Source organism: Schistocerca americana, chromosome 1 (genome assembly GCF_021461395.2).
Source record: "Schistocerca americana isolate TAMUIC-IGC-003095 chromosome 1, iqSchAmer2.1, whole genome shotgun sequence".
NCBI classification, from domain to species: Eukaryota; Metazoa; Arthropoda; class Insecta; order Orthoptera; family Acrididae; genus Schistocerca; species Schistocerca americana.
This window is the reverse complement of record NC_060119.1, coordinates 625,892,500-625,917,676: the sequence shown is the minus strand read 5'-3', so window position 1 is coordinate 625,917,676 and position 25,177 is coordinate 625,892,500. Positions and strand designations below refer to the sequence as shown.

The 25,177-nt window shown below is 43.6% G+C and overlaps 1 protein-coding gene across 3 annotated transcripts in view; it reads right to left on the bottom strand.

Annotated features, from left to right (window-relative positions):
- Positions 1-236: 236 nt before the first annotated feature.
- LOC124625492 (GTP-binding protein Rhes-like) overlaps positions 237-25,177 on the bottom strand; it is a 447,213-nt gene continuing 422,272 nt past the window's right edge. For all 3 annotated transcript variants that reach the window (XM_047149177.1, XM_047149175.1, XM_047149174.1), the window contains 3 exons: positions 22,958-23,381; positions 13,013-13,384; positions 237-665 (listed from right to left, as the gene is read on the bottom strand). In XM_047149177.1, coding sequence (XP_047005133.1) covers positions 13,013-13,384; positions 22,958-23,381 — 796 coding nt within the window. In that variant the 3' untranslated portion in view covers positions 237-665. The remainder of the gene's footprint in view (positions 666-13,012; positions 13,385-22,957; positions 23,382-25,177) is intronic.

Below are 25,177 nucleotides of genomic sequence, written 5' to 3'. Positions count from 1 at the left end.
TCGTGTTTGTTCTTGTCTGTGATAGAACGTTACCTGATGAGAGGTCCGTAGAAATCGCTAGTTATGTACTTACTTGTTCATATGTTTTGTTACCTACTTGTGTGAAGAGCCTTTCCCGTGTCTGGGCAGTTGCTGCAGCATTCACAAACAATCCGAATAGCAGGAAAAGAAAGAATACGTAATAGTCATGTTACCAGACAGGTTTTACAGAAAGAAGAATGAAAGACTTCTGTTGGCTCTTAGTAGTTTCATTTCACTTTATTCGTAAACATATCTTTCTAAAGATATATGCTTATTAAAATTACTATCTCTCACGAACAAAAGTATTATTACAGTAAGGATGTAAACAGAATACTCGAAGTGAGCAAAGTAGTACACGAATCCGACACGAGTCAACGATTGTTAACTCGGTCGATTCAGCGCAGAATGGATACAGTTGCCCTTCTATGGAGAGTCTATGAGTGACGTTACTTGTTGCTTGCAATAAGTGATGACGGAGGGCGCGTTGGCCGCAGCGGTGGCTGGGCTGCCGCGCGCGAGGGTGTAGAGTGAGATTGTCGCTGAGCATGTAGTACTGTACTGTGTGCGAGAGGCCGAGGGGTGGGGGGTGCGTGCCGGCACCGCCTGGCTCACGCCGCCGCCCCACGCCGGCCGCACGGGGGCTCCTGCGGACACAGGCCGGGGAAAACGTCACAACACCTGCTGCTGCGACACTCACAAGGCTGCTGGCGAGCTGCAACTCTTAACATACACTGGGTACACTGACACCGAAGCAAAATAAAAAAAAGAACACATGGAAACCACTGATAGCAGACAGATTGGCAGAAGAGATGGAAAACAAGATAATCATATACTTCAATTGCAAAATATCAGCCCTTTTTCTGAACATTCTGTGGCATCTAATAATAGACCTTGCGAAGAAACACCAGAGACCTATAACAAAACATTCGTAAAATTCCCTTCTCAATCAAAATTTTTATGTAACATGCATCCACTTTCTGTTGAAATGAGACATGGAAGGAGGTGCCATGTATTTCATTCAGAAAGTTACCAAAACTTGCAAGGGCGTGAATTTCTATGTTCTGAATTACAATTGAAATGAGGCAGGAAAATTTATATGCCTGTTTCATTTTCATTCTTCTACAAGTTCCATAATTTACTAAAGTTGGATGATGGGGATTGCTATGAATACTTATTGATGAGCATGTACCATAGAGACTGATAGTACGGTGCCCTATGTAAATATTCCTTCCTCTAACATGGTGAAAGACCCGATCGTTTTAAATGTTTCTGGCGTTGCGAAAAGACATACTGCATTGGAGCCCAGACTGGGGAAAGAGGAAATGTTGCTGAGAGCGGCACTGTGTCGGAAGACTACTGGGTCAGGCAGTGAATTCGTGGAACTATGGCTGGCGATACGCTCCTAGGCGACAGCTAGTCATTCTCCAGATTTACAACCTCTGGGTGTGTGTGGGATGCTGAGGGTGGAAGCGCCACGAGAAGTAGGCCTGGGCTGTTTACACACGGTTTTGCAGAGCAACAGAGCCTTCAGCGTTTTTGGCAAACACGAGGCTAAAAAAAATAACTTTTGTATGGTGCCAGTTCTTTCAGATATGTCCGAAAGAACAAACACTATACGCATATAAATATGGCGATCACAAGCGAAGGATCACGTCAGGGAGCACTACTTTAGTAGTGCGTGGAATAGGTTGAGAATGTGGGTCTGCTGGGGGAGGGGGGGGGGAAGGAGGGGGGGCGTGCCTGTGATAAGTCCGCGCAGCCGCGCGCATTCGTGTGTCCTCGGTGGTTAGAGCACCTGCCTAGTAAGCAGGAGATCCCGGGTACGATATCCAGTCTGGCACACGTTCTTAACTCTCCCTGTTGATTTCTATCAATGTTCCAAACACAGCTGACGTTTGTAATTCATTAAAACAAAACAAAAATAATAAAAAATAATGGCCTATTTTCTGATTTTGGAAGCCCTCAAATGTGAGGCTAGTGCCATGGGCGTGAGGGCAATTTGCATACTTGTACGTTAACAGCGTGGGTCTTAATGAAGTGGCATGCTAAAAAAAACCACAAAAAGGGAATTTTGCACAATCTGGACAGTAGTAGGGTAAGAGCGGCATGAGCACTCTTTTGATAAGAAATTGGTACATAAATTAAGTAAATTGATCAATTAATTACCCCTGTCCCCATCCCTAACCCCACCCCCGGATGACGTCATATGTTTTCCTCGCTTGTATGTGTTTCTCTGCCCCCTCACCACGCTTCCCCCTCGCAACTTGTCCCATCTACCCTAGAGTGGGAATTTCGAATTTTGGTGGGAATTTCTTTGTACTAGGATTGTGATGACGGCCCACTCCAATCCCTCCTGAGAACTGACGGGAAATAAAAAATGGTGGTGTCCTTTCCAGGACTTGAACCATGGTACTTCTGGGCAGAAAGCCCAAGTGCACCCCCCAACACATGGAAACTGTCTGGATGCAAGAGAGGAAGGTTAGATTAATGTACTTTATTTTGGATGAGTAACTGAAGTAAAGATCGTTTCTAATTATGTAATTAATCATAATGACAGGTCTTAATTTTGCAACTATATGCATAGCATTTCGCAAGGAGAGCCTAAAATCGCAACACAGCTCAAAAATTGACAATGTCATACGACTGGTGTTAGCTGCTGCCAAAACAACTCACAATACCACTCGAAAGCAGTGGCCGATGCACTCAATCTCTACCCTTCACCTACAAGCTGACAGAAAAAAAAACTGGACTGGAAGGTGCTATCTTTATTTTTGATGGAAATTGTGTTCAACTGATGATATGCTGGTGTTGGACAGAGAGGAGCTTAATAAGTGTATTACCAGTAAGCATACAGCTGAGAACTGTGTCTATTGCTGTTTGATGTCAGAGCTCGCTGCAGATGCCTGCTTGACAATCACACTGCACCCATGTAATTGAAGCCAATACGCACTACCACAACTGATGGAATATGCTTCACTGGTGCCGGCCGGTGTGGCCGAGCGGTTCTAGGCCCTTCAGTCTGGAACCGCGCGACCACTACGATCGCAGGTTCTAATCCTGCCTCGGGCATGGATGTGTGTGATGTCCTTAGGTTAGTTAGGTTTAAGTAGTTCTAAGTTCTAGGGGACTGATGACCTCAGATGTTAAGTCCCATAGTGCTCAGAGCCATTTGAACCATTTTCTGCTTCGCTGCTCTAAGTACACACTGAAACTCTCATGAGAAAAAAGCAGCACTCGTAATGAATGCGTCATAATGCAACCTGTGTACTGGGGAAAATCGTCATCCCAAAAGATTCCAGAGGGAGCAGCATTTGCAGCTGTGACCTCCTAGATGTGTGCTCATGAATTAATCATCTTTGAGGCACTCTCATCCTCTCCCCCCAACCAGTTCTCATCCCTCCCTCTCCTCTCCGTAGATAGTGATAGAGACTTATCCTATCCTTTCGCTGGTGGTCTACAAAGAGACCCTTCTGGTGGCATTAACATACTGTTTCCAGACTGCGAAAATCAGTCATAAATATACAAAAGATGAGAAGAGCATGCTTCATGCAATCGGTTAAAGATATTCAGAAAGACTTGACCCCCCCCGCCCCCTGGAACATCAGTGAAATTCTGGAGAATTCCCCACATCGCTTTTTCAAACGTCCACTGCTTGGAAAATAGGCAGCTTATGTCTCTGCTCGTCAGAGCCCGTGCCATATCTGGTAGCAAAGGCTTCAGCCAGCTGTGATCAGAGCAGCCTCCAGGGTGGGGCACGTGGCTGGTTGCTCCATTTGGCAGTGCTTCATTGATGCAAAAGGCCATAGCGTCAGCTACCTGCAGAACAAGAATGAGATGAATGAGGCTAAAATGCAGCCACACCCTGGTTGGAGCACAGCTGTCTAGGACAACCACACAATTACACACAGAAACACACACACTCCCTCTCTCTCTCTCTCTCTCTCTCTCACACACACACACACAAGAACAATTTTATTTAATGTCAATGCATCTTTTATAACTGAGCATTGATTAAAACAAAAAACACAATTGCGATGACAATAAATTTCCTCTTTCCACGAAAGTAGGCGCAGTGCATTTTCTTTTAGTTTTATGAGCAAAGTTGGTATAGTTTTTACATTCGACTGCAGGATAAAAATCGCATCTCATTAATTTGCGACATCCAAAGAAAAGCGCTGCCGCCGATAACTGCCTGAAATTCAGATGTTAGGCTATAAACCCCCTATACATGTCCACCCTGCGTAAAATTGGGAAAAAAACTTCCACTATTTTACTGCGAAAACTACCGCTCACCAAAGAATGACCTTGTTACTTTGCAACCATCACTGCAAAGCTGCTCAGTGATAAAAGTGAAATATTCAAACCAAATATGAAATATTTGCTTTTGGTATAATGCAGCAAAATTTTGAAACCATACATTTACTATTCTGTAAATTCTTTTCGATTTTGATGCACAATCGGATTATTAATCATTTCAAAGCTTGATACCGTCTAGGGCCACGTATTAACAATGTCTGTAGTAGAATGAAATTTTCACTCTACAGCGGAGTGTGCGCTAATATGAAACTTCCTGGCAGATTAAAACTGTGTGCCGGACCGAGACTCGAACTCGGGACCTTTGCCTTTCGCGTGCACCGAAAACAAATTTCAGACTTGTGGACCTGGTGGAAGAGTATGAGTGACGGGTCAAGGCCGAAAGGCAAAGGTCCCGAGTTCGAGTCTCGGTCCGGCACACAGTTTTAATCTGCCAGGAAGTTTCAATGTCTGTAGTACTGCGTGTCTGGGAGTTAATTAGTGTTGAGAACTGACAGAGAGTGTGACGTAGGCAACTCATTCTTCAGTAGCTGCTATTGGTTAAAGCAGGACTTCGAAGAGAGTAGTGCTCTGCAGGGATGGACATTTACTGCCCTGAGAGAGACCAGAACGGGAAGGCGGCGGTTTGCAACGCTGGAGGCCACAGAACCACCAGAGCACACGGAGTGCAGGTGGGTGGTTGCACTCAGGTGCACCAAAAACAAATTTCAGACTTGTGTACCTGGTGGAAGAGTATGAGTAGCGGGTCATGGCGGAAAGATATCATTTTTAGTGTTAAGGAATGTGCAAAGTTACAAAAATGGTGGTGAGCTGACCTCTGAGGAAACTTCTGAAGGGAATTGTCAGCGCATGATTCCCACTGAAAGGCATAGTTGTGCATTTAATTGGCGGAGTGCTAAGGCTGTAGGAGGGGAAACTGAAACTTTCAGAAAATCCTCTGAAAATATTATGACCTTCAGGCAGTTGGCTGGCAGATTCATGACCTATGTAAAGGGAGGCGATGTTTCTGTAATGAGTGCAAACATAGATGCCACGTGTCCACGAAAAAGTGATGTTTGTCGCAGAGACACACTTCCTTGCATGGATTGAGCGAAGACACTTCCCTCCAGGGATCGACCTAGAGACATTTTGAGAAGTACTGAGCTCATTACAAAGAGCATGTGAAATCATTTGTCCGTGGATGGAGTTGTTGTTCTCTTTAATAGGGTGACGATTCTTTCTCTCTCTGTGCAGTTCCGCACACATTGAAGTGCTTCATAACCGAAGAATACTGGAGTCTAATTTCTGTTCCTGGATAGAGAGGATACATAAACCTTGTCTCATATTGTGTCTTATATTGACATAGTTTCAGCCCTAGGAGTTTGCGCACAGCATACTGCAACCACTGTGTAAGCAGAGAATTATGGGTATGCCACGTACATAATCTGCACAACAGTCAATGCCCCAAGGAGCAGATCATCGTTGCACTAAAATTGATGACCATACTTCAGTAGGCGATCTGCTCACTCCGCTTCGGCAAATAGAGAAACATTCGCAGTAAATGTGTTGAGTTCCACTTCCTTTTTCTGAAAGTGCCAGTCATGGTGTTGCTCTTCTGTTTCTCGTCGCTGATCAGTATCAGCTGGGTTTGTGTCCATCCAGTAAAAGGGAGCGTGATCTATAGAATGTCAAACATGTGTTCTGCCAATCTCAACATTACATTTGTGGTAGGATCCGACATTATGTACGTCATATTTATAGAATTTCTAGCACTCTACATGTTTTTTGAGAATAAATCATTTACAGCATTCATTCTAGCAGCATTCCGATAGGAATAATTGGTTTTATTTGCTAGACTGAAGTAAAACAACAATGTGATACTTCTTTTTATGGAAATTCCTATGTGGAGGTTTTCAATGGCAGGATTCCTTGAATAATTTGTAGACGTGAAAATTCCATTTCGGAGACAACATTAGGCAACCACACATACACTAGTTATATACACTGAAGCGCCAAAGAAACTAATATAGGTATGCGTATTCAAATACAGAGGTATGTGAACAGGCAGAAGACGGCACTGCGGTCGGCTAAGCCTTTATAAGACAACAAGTGTCTGGCGCAATTGTTAGATCGGTTACTGCTCCTACAAGGGCAGGTTATCAAGATATAAGTGAGCTTGAACGTGGTGTTATAGTCGGCGTACGAGCGATGGGACACAGCATCTCCAGCGGCGATGAAGTGAGGATTTTCCCGTACGACTTTTTCACGAGTGTACCGTAAATATCAGGAACGTGGTAAAACATTAAATCTCCGACATCGCTGCGGCCGGAAAAAGATCCTGCAAGAACGGGACCAACGACGACTGAAGAGAATCGTTCAAAGTGACATATGCGTAACTGTTCCGCAAATTGCTGCAGATTTCAATGCTGGGCCTGTTAAGTAAAGACGAATGACTAAGTTCAAAGTTGAATTTCAAAAATCCAACGAAACATTATCGATATGGGCTTTTGGAGCTTGAAGACCCATTTATGTACTCTTGATGACTGCACGACAGAAAGTTTTATTCCTCGCCTGGGCCCGTCAACAACAAAAAGAAAAAAAAGTCCTAGTACAGCACACATTTCTACTCATCACCGATGATGCTGCACAAATTCGTGGTGCAACTCATATCAATAATCACTTTTCTTTGCTTTCCTTTCTTTCCCCTTCACCTCCAGTTTACATAAAACCAGGATATAGATGCAACTTCTGAATTTTCTGTGTTATAGATGGAATCATACCACGCTAAACATTAGCAGGTACTTTTATTGAACGATCAGGCGCTGGCTGTATTGTGAAGGCAAAATAAATACACATTTACCATTTGGATAACAGACTTTTAAATACAAAATATATTCATGGAGGTATGTTCCATCTTTGCAACTAAATGAAAGCCAGTTTGTTTTTTGTCTCGTAAGTTTCACTTCTTTTACTTATGAAGCATCTTCAGTGTTCTATAATATATGTTTGTTTTTATATATTTAGTAACTGAACTACGCAGAAGTAACAGATATGTTACTAAACTGTGTCTCCTCATGTTTTTCTCTTGTTTTTCAGATTAGAAACAACTTTTGTAGCACAGGTTTCGTGAGGTTATATTATCGTTTGGAGTTAGTTGGCCTTAGTCCCTGGCATAAGAGCCGCTCGGCTTCATCTAATCTGTTGTACCATCATGCGATATAACAAGGCCGCTACTTCTGAAGAAATATCGCAACCATGGTCAATGGCTAATAAACCTTTATTTGCAATTAGTTAGTTCATTTGTCAACCTTTTCACATTTCTGTTTGTTCTTGTTTTAGTGGCTCGCTGGATCAGTGAGTTACTGATAGTGTTCATTTGGTCATTAATTGTTCAATGTGGAATGTTTTAGCTTGCTACTGACAACATCAAAAATGGATGAAACCAATGAAATGGAGCAACGTGGCTCTCGGTAATCGATCAGTCTAAAATGCTAACGGCTTCAAATTGTAATTATGTTGACGTGAAGTATTCCGAGCCACAAGAGTTACTCTGCTATTTCATATTGTCGGTGCAGAGGACGTGCGTTCTCTTTTGTCGCCTGATCAGACCTACTGGCTGCTCAAAGATATCGTATAGCTTTGATCTGCGCGTTTATATCTTCTAACACAAAAATCACCTGCAAAATACGAGTAAAACAGTCTTTGATGCCAGAAGTCACTTCTCAGTGAGAGCATGGTGCTTAGTTGTGATTTTTGGTATAAACGGAACTACAGCACAAATATTTAAGACGTGAATAACAGTAATGGCTTTACGGGGCGGTGCTGATGCATTTTCTGTCTGGACCACCGTCTCGTAAACTGACGCTCTGAAGGCCAATATCAAGGGAGATGTGAATACAAACAAGTGGGTGTAACGTGCTGTTTACCGTAAATGACAGGCGAACCTCAGTGTTTTTCGCAGAACAATCACGCCAACGCATGAGAACTTTCACATCATGGAGAAGCTTTCATTCCTGCAACTGTAATTTTTTCGTTTACTTGGATAATGTACGTACAAATAAAATTCACACATGCTTTAAAAACAGTGCAACAAATATAACTGAAAATGTACAGGGAGTTCCAGGCCAATTGCAAATATTTTAGGAGGTGATAGTAAAGAATAATTAGAATAACACTTCCATTACAGTACACATCCAGTATTTGTTGGTTACAGAGAGACACGAGGTGCAGAAGTATGAAACAGGAATTTCCCTATAGATGGTGCTAGCGGTCAGTGTAGGGCCCCTGAGACCGCGTCGGCTTCCCGTAACGGCTGACGATGAATGTTAACACACAGTAACCCAATTTCCATACATCAGTATGTGTTTCAAACCCCTAAACATGTCGAGTTTTGTGCCTACGAATTACGATTTGTGGACAGCATTGGTTTTCTGTTATCAGTTGGTTCAAACGGCTCTGAGCTAACTAACAAAAGGACATTATACACATCCATGCCCGAGGCAGGATTCGAACCTGTGACTGTAGCGGTCGCGCAGTTCCAGACTGAAGCGCCTAGAACCGCTCGGCCTCACCGGCCAGCCTTTCTGTTATCACTTGAAGAAAACAGCTGCAGAATCACATCGAAGCTTTGTCGAAGCTTTCGGCGGACACGCTCTTGGGAAAACACAGCGTTTCGAGTGGTGCAAAAAATTCAGGTGATTTTGACGTGAGAAATGACGAGCGCGAGAAACCACCGAAAAAGTTCGAAGATAGCGAATTTCAGGCCTTACTGGATGAAGATGATACTCAGACTCAACAGGAACTCGGGGAACAATTGAATTTAACGCAGAAAGCCATTTCTCTTCGGTTGAAAGCTATGGGAAAGCTGCAGACAGTGGGAAAATGGGTTCCGCGTGAACTGAATGAAAGACAGCAAGCAAATCTAAAGACTACTTGTAAAATGCTGCTCACCAGGTACAAAAGAAAGTCGTTTCTCCATCGAATAGAGACAGGTGATGAAAAATGGATATATTTTGAGAATCCTAACCGTCGTAAATCATGGGCAAATCCAGGTAAACTACTGACATCCACTGCAAGACCAAATCCCTTTGGAAAGAAGACAATGCTCTGTGTTTGGTGGGATCAGAAGGGTGTCATCTACTATGAGCTACTAAAACGTGGTGAAATAGTTACCACTGATGGCTACCAACAGCAAACGATCAATTTAAATGGAGTATTGCGTGAAAAACGACCGGAAAATGGAGAAGGCAACACAAAGCCATATTGCTCCATGATAACGCCCCATCACACACAAAAAAAAGGGGTCCTGGAAACGATCGAGGCGTTCAGTTGGGAAATACTGGGGTATGCGGCTTATTCTTCAGACTTGGCTCCGTACGATTATCATTTGTTTGCATCACTGGAACACACTCTCGCTGAACAGCGATTCAGTTCGTATGAAAATGTAAGCGATTTAGGGAAATCACGGAAAACATAAATGAGGATACCGTCGTCCTCCAGAAAGCGAGTCCAGCTGAGGCACTTCGTTCGGTGCGCTGTGCTAGAGGAAACTGACGCCAAACGCGTGTTTCTTTTGGTTTCCTAAAACGGATGAAGAGAGCGATGTAAAACTTGGACGTGGGACGGTGGTAAGGATCGAATCCGAGCCGAATGCTGAGCAGTCACGCGTACTATCATGTACGCTATGAGAACAACGGATGCTAGTTGTATCCAGCGGGCCGCTTGAATTTGAGCGCGTAACAGTCGGATTGGCTGACTGCAGTGCTAATTATCACGAAAAAGACGCATGGTATCGAATTTCTTTCTTCGTAATTATCTCTCAGCTCAGGATTGTTGCATCTGCTCCCCTACGCTCATATATTTAGTAAAGGACTATTTATTTATTATGATTTCAGTAGTAATTATTACTCCTGTATGTTTCACCTAAAGGAATGGATTACCCTTCTATTCTTGCAGTTGACAGAACATTCGCTATGGATGTCAAATATATTATTCCTTTCCACATTACCAAATCATTTCTCCAAATGTACGAATGCAATGAATGTTTCCTTATTTTTCCTGAATATGCTCCCCATTATCAACCGCAATCGTAAATTGCTTCCCGGCTGCAACTGCTTCTCCCGAAACCACTCCCGCTTAATATACTTTCAGTTTTCCTTTACATTTTATGGTAAAGTACTGATTATTTTTGTATGCTTGTGATACGTCCATTAATGTTTTCTTCGGAACTGCAGTAATTATGTACTTTTCAAAATCTAATGAAACTCGCCTTATTTTCTATTTCTATTAACCAGTTGACCTTTTTCATTTCGAATCATTGTGCTACTTATTCTGTGTTTCTTAAAGTGACTGTATGTTAGTCTATGTGCCGAAACTTCCTTACCCTCTTGTTCCATTTACCCCACGCAATTCCCCTCCTTCTACAACTCTGTAGCTTTCTCCAGTTTCCGAATAACTTCTCTTGTGAGTGACCATCTACGAGGGCTATTCGGAAAGTGAGGACCGATAGCACGCGAAATGGAAACGACATTGAAAAACTGATGAAGCTTTGCACAGATGTGTTGGGCTGTGTCTCTAGTATGACTGTCGATCGCGTCACGTCGCTCTTTTAGATTCTGAGCGCACAGTGAGCACGTGAAGGTGCCTAGAACAATAGCGTCTCCTGCCAAGTACGGGTGCCCGCTGAGAAGTTTCGCTTGATTTCATGCAATCCTACATAACGCACCTGTAATGAATTTCCTTCTTCCAGAATGGGATTTTCACTCTGCAGCGGAGTGTGCGCTGATCTGAAACTTACTGACAGATTAAAACTGTATGCCGGACCGAGACTCGGACTCGGGACCTTTGCCTTTCGCGGGCAAGGTCCCGAGTTCGAGTCTCGGTCCGGCAAACAGTTTTAATGTGCCAGTAAGTTTCAAATCAGCGTACACTCCGCTGCAGAGTGAAAATCTCATTCTGGAAACATTCCCCCACGCTGTGGCTAAGCCGTGTATCTGCAATATCCTTTCTTCCAGGAGTGCTAGTTCTGCAAGGTTCACAGAAGAGGTTCTGTGAAGTTTAGAAGGTAGGAGACAAGGTACTGGCAGTATTGAAGCTGTGGTGACGAGTCGTGAGTCATGCTTGGGTAGCTCAGTTGCAAGAGCACTTGCCCGCGAAAGGCAAAGGTCCCGAGTTCGAGTCTCGTTACGGTACACAGTTTTGATCTGCCAGGAAGTTTCAATTTCCTTCTTCATACCAATTCTCGGCTTCACACTGCAGGGGCAATGAGAGCGCCCCTGCAGCATTTTCGGTGGGAAGTGTTACAGCTTGGGCTTCTCGCCTACTGGTGTTCATCTCTGCTCACGTGAACAGTTGGCTACGAAGACAACATTTTCGCACAGGCAACGAACTGCAGACCAATGTAGAGAAGCGGTAGACAGCAGCGAGGATGTTGGAAAGTTGGTACAACGTTAAGAATATGTCGGATCGGCAGGTATGTAGAGAGCTAGGAGGAAGGCTTAGCAAACTGTTACAAATAAAACATGTTTGGTTTTCACTGTGATTTCGATTTCGAGACCGATCAGACCTTACTTTCCGAATAGCCCTCGTAACTGCTGTTTACTCTCAAAATATTTACGTATCAACAAGCCAAAAATTTATTGAAAGATAATTCTACTTTCCACTTTGACTGTGCTATGATCATAGTCATTTATTTCACACGATTAGCTGATTTCGCCAATGCACCGTGTTCAAGTGCTTCCTCATAACCTTGTGTGGATGAACGTGATTTACCTCTGTCAGTAGCGAGCCAGGGTGTGAATCGGACATTCACAGAAACAACGATCCCCCTTGGAAACTTCCTCAGAAGATAGGGACGAAACGTTGGGTTTTAAGGTGAAATCCGTTCGACAACGGCATAATAGTCCGGAACAGTTTATTAATTTTGAAATATGTGGACCACAGCATCAAATTAGCAGCGACTGCAGATTGCAGTACCAGTTTTGTACGCACAAAGTTGAAAATTAGATGGACTGATAAGGGAAAGAAGAGCAGGTGTCCCGCACGATCGGCGAAGAAACGACACATGAAAAACTCTGACAAGAAAAAGAGGCTGGGATAGGAGAGGAATTCGTGGCGCGCTTATGAAGTCAGTTGGGCGACTAACGACTAAAAAAGAAAGAGAAGAAAAAGGAAAAAGAAGCTGTCGGAATAGTGCTGTTCGCCAAGGGGCAGCAACTCCCTATCAGCACTTGACAATGTCCGAAGGACACTCATCTGAAAGCTTTAGCTTTAGATGCAGATAGAAGCCCTTTGGAATTTAACCACTTGAAAGCTTGTGAAAATGTAAAAAGTAAATAATGATAATCCTCTGCAAATTCCATACGATTCTCATAACATAACTCAAGTATACCGAAAACGGAATGCCAAATTTAAATGCGCCTGAAAAACTGAATTTTTCATCACATAGTGGTGGTGAAACAAATTGTGGAATGAATAGAACTGAGGTCAGATATACGACTGTTGCACGTGTCGCTCAGACTGAAATTGTGAGACGCTGGCGCCAATGCACGTTGGCCCGCAAGTACAAGCTAGATGCACGCGTGACTTTGCTCCGTTTCATGGGCTCTCCTCCACCTTCGTGCAACAGCCCCGCGCAGCTAGTGATCGCGGTGAGCAGCACCTTAAAAGAGAAAGGGAAGCAGACTGCAGCGTTGCGCACCTACGAGATGCAGCAGGAGTTGCGCTTCCCCTGGCGCTCGCGGATCTGCTGCAGCTGCTGCAGCTGCTGGGGGGACGGGAAGTGCGAGCCAGCCGCCCCCGCCGCCGCCGCCGCAGCCGCCGCCGCCGCTGCCGTCGCCGCCGCCGCCGCGGCCGCCGCCTCCTGCTGGCCCTGGTCCACCGAGATGGAGTGGCGCGCCAGAGACTGCTTGCGGCGCCGCCGCAGCGCCGGGCTCAGGTTGTACTTCACCTTGGCCTGCGCCAGTAGCTCCTTGAACACCTCCGTGATGTTCACGTTGTCCTTGGCCGACGCCTCCACGAAGCCGTTCTCCCAGTCCACCGTCACCACCGACTCTGTCGTCTCGCGCTCCACCTATCGCAGCAAAGACGGAGCAGGAAATGGTACCAAATACATGAGAGATGAATACGCTTTAAAAAGTACAGTGAAACGTCCATATTCAGATACAGACTGCCACTAGACCACCGCAGTCTCATTTCAGACAGTTAGAGAAACTTATATTGTCATTTTTAAGTGCGTATCATTGCTTTTGTAGATTTTGTCCGTTTATGCAAGTAAATAAAAATGGTCAATTGTTTGACGAATGAAAAAAGGTATCGCTAGAAATTACAGAATGGATTTTTGTCCGAATTACCACAGCCAAACGAAGAGTCGGAAATAGACAAATGGGGTATCAAATTAACCAACGTAAGGTCTAGTTTTCCAGTGAAAGATTTAATTGCTTGAAAGTAATGGTAATTAAGAATATCGTAATTAGTGACTTCATGGAAAATTTTTAATCGAATTTTCATAGGCAAACGAAGAGCAAGAAATGGATAACTGCAACATCAAACTGACCATCGTAATTTATAGTCTTCCAAGAGAATTTTTATTGCTTGATAATAATTAGGCTAATTATGAAAATCTTAAATACTGATTTGAGAGAAAGACGTAACGATTTTTTCCGAATTTTTGTGTCCAAATGAAGAGTCGTAAATGTACAAATGTGGCATAAAATTGACCAGAGTGAGGTCTAATTTTCCAAAGAATATTTATTTGCTTGAGGGTAATCGGGGTATTTAAGAAAAACTGAATTATTAATATCAAGAAAAACTGTAATACACGGTGTCCTAAAGATAGTTTATATTTGAAGAGCTCACTTTCTTGGCCTTAGGAATTCAGCGCGCCAGCCGGAGTGTCCGAGCGGTTCTAGGTGCTACAGTCTGGAACCGCGCGACCGCTACGGTCGAAGGTTCGAATCCTGCTTCGGGCATGGATGTGTGTGATGTCCTTAGGTTAGTTAGGCTTAAGTATTTCTAAGTTCTAGGGGACTGATGACCTCAGAAGTTAAGTCCCATAGTGCTCAGAGCCATTTGAACCATTGGAATTCAGCGCTTCTCGGGAGCAGACAGTGCGTTCTGTATGCGAGAATTTTACAAAAACGTTGATTCGGCGACTGTACCACGGAGGAAACGTTGCAGTGATCGTCGATTGCATAATGTAAATGAGGCTCCCAGTGTCCCTCTTATCCGGAAATGGATCAAAACGTTTGAGGAGATCGGTTCAACACTGGCCAACCCAAAATCCGGGCAACCAAGGTCATCGAGAACGGGCGAGTCCTCGGAGATAGCATATCCGCCAGTCCGTGATGCTCCTAAGCTCTCCATTAGCATGGAAGTTCTAGAAATGTGCGTAGATCATCACTGCACCGAATTATCCATGAAGACCTTGAACTGCAGCCTAACAAAATCCAGCTGGTGCAAGAATTAAAGCCTCAGGATGCCAGACATAGGCTGCAGTTCGTTAATGAAGTGACTGAGTCCCCTTCACTTAACAACACTTTGTTTCTGACGAGGCTCATTTTCGCATGAACGGTCACATCAACAAGCAAAATAACCGCTACTGAAGTGTAATGAATCCTAAACAGAACCATGAGAAACCGCTTCATTCGCCAACATTTTATGTGTGGGCTGCGATGTCGTCCCGAGGAATAATTGGCCCAGACTTTTTCGGGGACGAAAGCGGTAGTGCAGTGAATTCGGAACGTTATGTGATGACGTTAAATTATTTTTGGTGCCTGAATTGCAGAACTTTCATGGCTATAATGAGAAAACATGGTTTCAGTAGGACGGGGCCACAACACACTTCTCCAATGCGTCTATTCTGCGAGTTCGTGAAATTTTCTCTATCTAATTGATCTCCAGGAGGGGTGACATAAGTGGACCCCGTGCAGTCCATACATGAGCCCCATGGATTTTTTTCTATGCAGATACGTCCAATATAAAGTGCTTGTCAATAACTGGATTTACCTGGAGCAACTAAAAGAAAATATCCGTAGCGAAGTGGCCGCTATTTCAGTGTCTACGTACCGAAGCGTCAGACAAAATTTTGTTCATAGTTTAAATGAGGCATTCTGGATTGTATTTAAGTGACATTAAGAAGCAGGTTCCTAAACTGGATATTTGAATAGTAAATAAAGATTCTGTCAATGGAATTCATCCTCTATTTCGACACATCAAACAAAACTTCCTTTTGAGACACCCTTTCACGCACAGTTGCTGCTAGCTGTGTATGTGAAGTGTCAAAATGTCCATCCCTTCGACATCTAGCTATTTTACGCACTCATATAAAGTTACATTCCGCTGATACTGAAGATTAAATAACAAATACTGAAATAAAAATGTTTGAAAGGAAACGGTTAAACTTTTTTTGGAACTATTTGCCTAAAAGTGAGAAATAAAATAGATTATATGAACTATTGATGCGTCTTTGAATAATGCTCGAAATCGTTTATAGCAAATGGGACGGCAGCTGAGAATTCGAAGTTAACTTTGAATCATATAACTTTAAAGAGTAATAGAGATATAGCTCTGGTGGAATACGTAGACTGTGTAGTCTCACTTGCTGTACATAATTTCGAGCATCATAAAACGTTGGGTCATATGCTCCACTGATTTATTTTGTTTCTTACTTTTAGACAATGCATTCCTCAAAACATTTGAAAGTTTTATTCAATTGCTATACTACGCCATACGTGTTTCGCTTCGCTTTATTTACGAAGCGTCTTCAGTAATCTATAACACATGTTGGTTGCATACTTATAAAACTGTGTTTCCAGTATTACGGTTATTTCAGTAGGCTCCTATTGGTAGCTAAAAAACGAGATTCTGGAGCAGAAGATTCGTAGCGTTTAATTGCTGTTTGATTCCACCTATGAGTTTTTGGGTTCTCGTTACCACATACGTGTCAACCCGCCTTGTTGTCCTGTGTAAATAAAGATGTCCAATTTTTAGTGTTTGCGGCAGTAATCTATGTCCTAACTGTAGGTAGAACTCTGATATCAGAGCGCAGAACTTCGGAGTACCTGGAGTTTCCCGTCATCTGCGTAGTTCGCCATGTCGTAGTTACAACAACTTTCCGTCGGTCTGTACGCGATAAAGAATTCTTTACTTATTTCGAGCTTTGAACTTTACATCAGCTTGTTATGTGATAGGCTGACGCAGAACCAGATTCGAAAAGTATTTTCATTGTCCGTTGTCGTGACATTTAGTGTCATCCACGTTGTAACTACGGAAAAAACGAAATACGATCATCTTCACGACTGGCACGCTCAGACAGTTGACGTTCGACATCCAGATAGCACAGAGATCATTTGTTTGCGGGCATGTTTCAAATATGCATACAGACACTTCTATACAAAACAGAAGACGATCGGCACAGCGACAGCTGGAAACATTGTAAACAATGAAAACAATCACAACTTTTTTTTCGAATAAAAATACACACTCTGAAACTGAAGTGTTTAGCTGAAATGTGCTCTCAAACGGTGGTGTACGCAGGATACAACGAGGTGCGATTCCAGGGTAACACATATGTTTTAACGGGATCAAAATATCGTAAGTAGCATCAAACAGCAATCTAACCTTACAAAACTTGAATTTCAAAAACTGGTTTCTTACCTTCAAAAAGAAAACACCGAAAAAACTGGAACATCATAATATATCCGGAAAAGCGTTTGACGCATGCGTACGTCAAACATACGTCACAGGCCAGTGGGCCGTGTGGCCGAGCGGTTCTAGGCACTTCAGTCCGGAACTGCGCAGCTTCTACGGTCGTAGGTTCGAATCCTGCCTCGGGTATGGACGTTTGTGATGTCCTTAGGTTAGTTAGGTTTAAGTAGCTCTAAGTCTATGGGACTGATGACCTGAGATGTCAAGTCCCATAGTGCTCAGAGCCATTTGAACCATCTGAACAGACCAGTGAGGACGATTCGTAAATAAAAAGAAGCGTAACGCGTATGGCATAAAAACAAGCAAAAAAAAAGGTTCAAATGGCTCTGAGCACTATGGGCCTTAACATTTGAGGTCATCAGTCCCGTAGAACTTAGAACTATTTAAACCTAACTAACCTAAGGACATCACACACATCCATGCCCGAGGCAGGATTCGAACCTGCGACCGTAGCGGTCACGCGGTTCCAGACTGAAGCATATAAAACCACTAGGCCACAATGGCCGGCTCTAAAAACAAACAATCTGCCATTTATTTGCACAGATAAATCACATCATCAAGGGGAAATAATATGTTCACAGATACTAAACAGCAGTAACACTGAATTTGAATAAGTTTAAAACCACTTATAATCAAGTACCATGCAAAATGCGAATATTAACTCAACTGACGTGCTTATCAAACTAGCTCAACTTATTTCCTGAAGGACGATATGAAACTTGTGTTTGTTATGATCACTTTTGTTGTAGGTAGTGCTGAGTGTACTTAATATCTCAGCAGCCTGTCACATCATACTGGAAAAGATATCAGCGTCTCGTAGTGATTGTTTATTTAGTGACAGGTGGACGAACAGATAGTGTCAGTGAAGCGTACTTAGACTAGTAAGCAACGGAAGCGAAGATTTAGACGTTACACAGGCTTGTTCAGAACACCCAACTCAAGGGTTATAATGATTGGTTTTTATTTTAAGAATTATGATATGACTTGATGTGGATGTTTCTGGATGATAGACTGATCTTGTAAGAATGATAAATATCACTTTAATGTGTCATTAGGGGATAAACTGAATATCGGATCACTTTACTAAAGTAAAAAGAAGAAAAAAGAATTTAAAAAAAAATGGCTCTGAGCACTATGGGACTCAACTTCTGAGGTCATTAGTCCCCTAGAACTTAGAACTAGTTAAACCTAACTAACCTAAGGACATCACAAACATCCATGCCCGAGGCAGGATTCGAACCTGCGACCGTAGCGGTCTTGCGGTTCCAGACTGCAGCGCCTTTAACCGCACGGCCACTTCGGCCGGCAAAGAATTTAAAGGCATGTATATATTTCACAGGTAATTCATTAAGTAATTGATGCCTGCGTTACATTAAAAAAAAGGATTTTCTGGTCCTTCGGCTCAGGTGTAATTGTGTGTAATACGAAGAGATGTGAATTCTTCATGTCAAGAACTTAGCCCACTCAAAGAAGACAAAAAATGGAAAAGCGTCGACAGGGGGAAAAATTCGCGTAGTCGCTAATTTTTGTCTAGTAGTTGGAGGTAGTGTCATGAACAACATCCTAAAACTCTTGACCAGTGGGATGTTAGCGTGAAGGTGGGAGGAGGGAGGTCGTTTAAAGGTAAATTTTTTATATTTCTCTGGAACATCTCGAAAACCACGGCTTCTACTGAACATGTTTCCCAAGACAAAATTACACTACATCAGATTTCCCACAAAAAAGGTTTTTGTCTAGTTTTTCTCTAGGACTAACAATTTCGCCGCTGCAGCGGATGGAAAAATCACAGATTATTAAAAATATTGTTTTAATCGTATAAAGTTAATGTTTATTTTAAGCAAAGTGGGTTAAGAACAAGTATTAGATGTATCACATCTAAATGTAGTAGAACCGAATTAAGGGGTAAAATGTGTTTTATTCTACAGCAGATACCAGTTGTATCTAAGTACAAAACCAATAAGCCTGAAGACAGCTATCGAGAATCTCAATTCCGATCAGGGTGTACTATCGGTATGTGCGCCGGATATATGATTAAAACTCAATCCAACCAAAATCCAAGTGGTACTGGTCATTCTAGGCTCATAAGCTCGAAATATCGGGAATCCCTACTGTCGTTAATCCTAAAAGTGACAATTATCAACTTCTCTCCCTCTGCAAAGAGTGTAATAATAATATTAGATGAAAATATAAATTGGACTGAGCACGTAACTGCAATGTGCAAGCAGGCATCAGCATACATCTCTCCATCCCCAATCTAATTATAAAAAGCCCGCCCCTCTTGACCCGGAAAACAAGCTTCCAATTACTGACTACAGCGATGTTAACCTGCACGATCTTTCTCAGGAAAGCTCACGGCGCCTGGAACTGGTTATGAACGCCTGTGTGCGTTATATCTGTGATGTTCGACTCTTTGGTCGTATTTCACCCTGGTTTCGAACAGACAAGCGCAGAGATTTCCATACTCTCTGTTTCCTGTACCATCTTATCAACGTACACTGTCCCTTAATCTCTCCTCGACCGTAATGCTCTTCTCTGAACAACATGGCAGAAACACCTGTTCTCAGCAGAGCAAAAGCCTTTCTGTCCCACTTCATCGCTCAGCCACTTCCTTGGACTGCTTCTCAGTAGCAGGAACCTGACTCTGGAATAATATCCCTCATTATGTTAGAGAACTGAATAACATCTCCAGCTTCAGAAGATAGTTTACGACGTATCTGCTAAAGCAACAATAATAATTACTATGTCCGTGGATGCAGTCGTTAGCCGGCCGGGGAGGCCAAGCGGTTCTAGGCGCTACAGTCTGGAACCACGCGACTGCTACTGTCGCAGGTTCGAATCCTGCCTCGGGTATGGATGTGTGTGGTGTCCTTAGGTTAGTTAGGTTTAAGTAGTACTAAGTTCTATGGGACTGATGACCTCAGAAGTTAAGTCCCATAGTGCTCAGAGCCAATTTTTGCAGTCGTTATCTTTGTAAATCCTTCTCTCCAACCAGTTCTTTCTCATTTCCCAGTATTTTTAGCTGGTGCAGTCTCCTTATATTTCATTTCTCCAAAAGTCGCTAAATCAGAAATCATCTACTTTATACAACAATAAATTCCTTTTACATCTGCTACTATCATTGCTGTTATTATTGCCATTACTATCATTACTGCTGTTATTATCAGTGGCAGCAGCAGCAGCAGCAGTAGTATGAGTTCTGACAGTATTCTTTTTTAAGTTCATAGTCAGTATTATTTACTCACATTTTAACTATAGACACTCAAATCAATTTAATACTAGTTTTCATATTCAAACTGTTATTTCTTAGGTAACTACGATGTAAAATAGATACTCTATGTGTGAAACCCTGTTCCGACGTAAGAGTGGGTCTGATGGCCCTAATCAAATCAGGTTAAATAAAAAAATAAATACATTTCTTACCCCTCTCCAACAGCGTTCAGACATTTACGTAGATTGTGTCCAGTGTGTTTCTTACGTTTGCATTATTAGTAACTCACATATGTGTATTCCATTTAGTGCTTAGCCATTTTCTGAAAAATAAATGTGCCTGGGCAGAATACTGTTTCGCCCTCGATTCATAAGGCGAGCTGTGGAAGATTCGGTACAGCTTTGTGAAACACGCTTTAGTATGGTAGTGCGATAAGAGAGTAGGAATTCGCCTGTTCGCTCTTCAGATTTGCAGACCTTTGAAAGAGGTAAATGCATGACCACAATTCACCGATATACCTTCCCTCACAGTACTAACCTCCGTTGTCCCCTTCCACCCTGCTAAACCCCAGAACACAGATTATCCGTTGATACGGTTCTGTTGTATTTAGATGTGGTAGACCCAAGTAATATTTCTTCTTAACCTTCTTTTTTTAACAATAAACGTTAATTTCATGCATAACACTTTTTTTTAATAATCTGCGATATTCCATCTCCCGCAGTGCTGAAATTATTAGTACTAGAGAAAAAAATGAAACGATGTTTTTACTTGAAAATTCAGTGTAGTTTGATTTTATGCTGGGAATCATTTTCGCTAGAGGCCGCTGTTTTCGACATATTTGAGAATAGCATGAAAATATTATCTTTAAACGACCCCACCTCTCCCAGCACCCCCGCGCTCACACGCCACCGGTCAGGATTTTTAGTATCATGTCGATGACACTCCCTTCTGAAACTGTCACCTACATGAAATTTTTCTCCCAATTTTCCTTCGTTGACTAACTAGGGAAAATGCAGTTCTGTGTCTTACGAGTCTACTGCGTACGCGCATTCTTCCGGACACACACAATTTCAGAGTGCTGAGAGTGGCACCAAATCATCTCTGTGGTGATCTAGTGATTTCAGGGACTCCTCTTGTTTACTTCTGTCACTGGCCGTCGTAAGCGTAAGTGTAGGCTGCTTGTTCCACCACAACCGAAGAATAGGACTCAGAATGGTACCGGACAATATGAGACACTCGCCTTTATTCCAAGGCCTTTCATTCTTATGACGATTGCAGCTCCATTCTATATCAAGCTAACAAGAGGGGATTTTGGTTTGAGCTTTAATTGCTTTTGAGGTTACTAAGATTTTCTCTCCCTCGCTACATGACGTTCATCATTGTATATCATTCATCTTATACCGTGAAATTTGTACTGAAATGAAACATGGAGAATGGTTGAGACGAGGAGTCTTCGCAATTGTGAAACGATAATTCCCTGTGTCTGTGGCATTTACGCCACTCAGGTGATCTTTCGAGAGCTTCCAGCACGTAATTCGCAGTCAGGGCGACAAAGAACACACTTTGAGTGAATCTAGTAGAGTTTGTGTAGTTTTCTCAACGACAGAATTTGTCATAACTACTTGGTTATGCAGGCGCCCTGACAGTTTCTTCGAATTCTGTGGCTAGTTCTTTGCACAATCTGTCCCCACGTGGTTCACAAATGGAGATAGCTATGCCGTATGCCAAGGGAAAGTCTGTTAGTTACTTATTTGTATTCCGTCTATAGACAGGATATTAGACGCACTGTAAAAGTTTATATTTATTGTTAAAGCGAGCACGGGGTCCCGGGTTCGATTCCCGGCGAGGGCAGGGATTTTCACCTGCCCCGAGATGACTGGGTGTTGTTGCGTCGTCTTCATCATTAAACCGGCCGCTGTGACCGAGCGGTTCTAGGCGCTTCAGTCAGGAACCACGCGGCTGCTACGATCGCAGGTTCGAATCCTCCCTCGGGCATGGATGTGTGTGATGTCCTTAGGTTGGTTAGCTTTAAGTAGTTCTAAGTCTAGGGGACTGATGACCTCAGATGTTAAGCCCCATAGTGCCTAGAGTCATTTTTTTTGTTAAATGTTAACTGCTTCTATCTTCTGTTACACTTAGCAATGCAGATATCAGACGGCACCTCATTGACTAGCACGAGATGTCAGTAGTAGTGTGTCACTATCGGCACGTACTGGTAATTGTTGCCCTTCTTGTCGACGTTGCTCTAGAAAATGCCCGTCATTGACGTCGCGATAAAACCCACTTTCATTACGAAATGATTGGTGCCACTCCTTCCATTTGCGTCTCTCGCGATGGTGTCACAGGCGAGCTGATGTACTCCACGGATGAATTTGCATACTACTGCCACCCAGAACTAGGACAACGAGCATATCCAGCTTAACACACACACACACATCTGACATTTAACGTCCAAAGTACAGTGCTAATAACATGGAGACTAAGCTATAATCTTGCCTCACTTCTCAACTACTGTCTGCCTCCGTAACACAAACGATTTGGGTCACACATTTCCAAGTGGTATTATAGTATTTGACCTCACACAGCCCTTGACAACGGACTCGTAGCTCCGAAAGCGTTTGTGATTTAATAAAATATGTCACACTGCCCTTACATCAGGGACTGCAATTATTCAGAAATAAAGGAAATTTGGTGGTAGATTAGCTCACGTTCTCGATCGCTGAGACTCACCTCTCGGTGCTCCTCGGCGAGGTCGATTTTGTTGCCGACGACGACAATAGGAGCCGGCGTTCCCGCCTTCGTCTCGAGGATCTGGTCCCGCAGCACGCGCGCTTCGTCGAACGTCTCCGCGTCGTTGACGTCGTAGACGAGGATGAAGGCGTCCGCCGACGAGATGGAGAGAGCGCGCATGGCGGGGAACTCGTACGCGCCGGACGTGTCGAGGATGTCGAGGGTGAGGCGCACGCCGGCCACGCTGAACTCGCCGTGGTGCATCTCCTCCACCGTGCGCTTGTACTTGTCCGAGAAGGTGCCGTACAGGAAGCGCGAGATGATGGACGACTTGCCCACCTTGGCGGCGCCCATCACCACCACCTTGTGTCTCGTGCCGGCGCCCGAGGTAGCTTCTGTGTCGGATTCGCCTCGTTTTGTCGACCTGGAAGCAAAGGCGATGTATAACAGACGTGAATAGTAAGACAAGAACTCGTGAAATTTTATTATCGCAGTCTAAACGTGCTTCTTTAGTATCTGCAAACGTTTGAACGAATGCAAAATATAATAATGTTGCTGATCTAGAAGCAACACTACTGTTCAGAGTTCTGCTACGTGTTTCTTGTAAATTAAAAAGAATCAATAAAGTCTATACTACTTTGTACTAAGTGATCTGAAGACGACAGTTCAAATACCTGAAGCTACACTCATGCTCATAAATTAAGGATAATTGCAGAATGTGGTGCTACAAAACTGGCACTAATAGCATAGGCACATAGGGAACACACGCGACACAGATCTGTAAGTCACGGTGGGTGATAAGTTGAGAAAACCGTCCCGAAACACATGTGGTACAAAACGCCACTGTTTCCTGCGCATGTACCCTGACATCAATATGGGATATGATCACCATGCACACCTACACAGGCCGCACTACGAGTTGGCATACTCTGGGTCAGGTGGTCGAGCAGCTGCTGGGGTATAGCCTCCCATTCTTGCACCAGTGCCTGTCGGAGCTCCTGAAGTGTCCTAGGGGTTTGAAGACGTGCAGTGATACGTTTATCGAGAGCATCCCAGACGTGCTCGATGGGGTTTAGGTCTGGAAAACAGGCAGGCCACTTCATTCGCCTGATATCTTCTGTTTCAAGGTACACACCTCCACGATGGCAGCTCGGTGGGGTCGTGCGTTATCATCCATCAGGAGGAAGGTGGGACCCACTGCACCACTGAAAACGCGGATATACTGGTGCAAAATGACGTCCCGATACACCTGACATGTTACAGTTCCTCTGCCAAAGACATGCAGGAGTATACGTGCACCAATCACAATCCCACCCCACACCATCAAACCACGACCTCCGTATAGGTCCCTTTCAAGGACATTAAGGGGTTGGTAACTGGTTCCTGGTTCACGGCAGATGAAAACCCGGCGAGAATCACTGTTCAGACTATACCTGAACTAGTCTGTGAATATAAGTTGGGACCACTGTTCCAATGACCATGTACTGCGTTCTTGACACCAGGCTTTACGGGCTCTTCTGTGACCATGGTTCAGTGGAATGCACCTTGCAGGTCTCCGGACGAATGAACCATGTCTGTTCACTCGTCTGTAGACCGTGTGTCTGGAGGAAACTGTTGCAGTAGCTGCGGTAAGGTCCCGAGCAAGGTTACCTGCAGTACTCCGTGGCCGTCTGCGGTCATTGATGGTGAGATATCGGTCTTCTTGTGGTGTTGTACACTGTGGACGTCCCGTACTGTAGCTGCTGGACACGTTTCCTGCCTGTTGGAATCGTTGCCATAATCTTGAGATCACACTTTGTGGCACACGGAGGGCCCGTGTTACGACCTGCTATGTTTGACCAGCCTCCAGTCGCCCTAGTATTCAACCTCTCATAACGTCATCAATATGTGTTTTTTGAACCATTTTCAACACACAGTCACCATTAGCATGTCTGAAAACGTCTGCATACTTACTCGCTACTCCGTACTCTGACACGCATCAACACACCTCTGCGTATGTTGACTGCTGCAAGCGCCACCGTGCGACAGCCGCAGGTCAAATGCACCGCTTTGTCATGTCCCGAGGTGATTTAAACTAGCAAACCGCCCACCAGGGCGTTGTTTCACCATGTATCAGCAGTATCCTTGATTTATGAGCATGAGTGTAGTTATCAGTGGACAAATAGTTGCGATCTTGGCTAACAAAGTGTTCTGACAAAAAACTACAGTATTGTTAAAAAG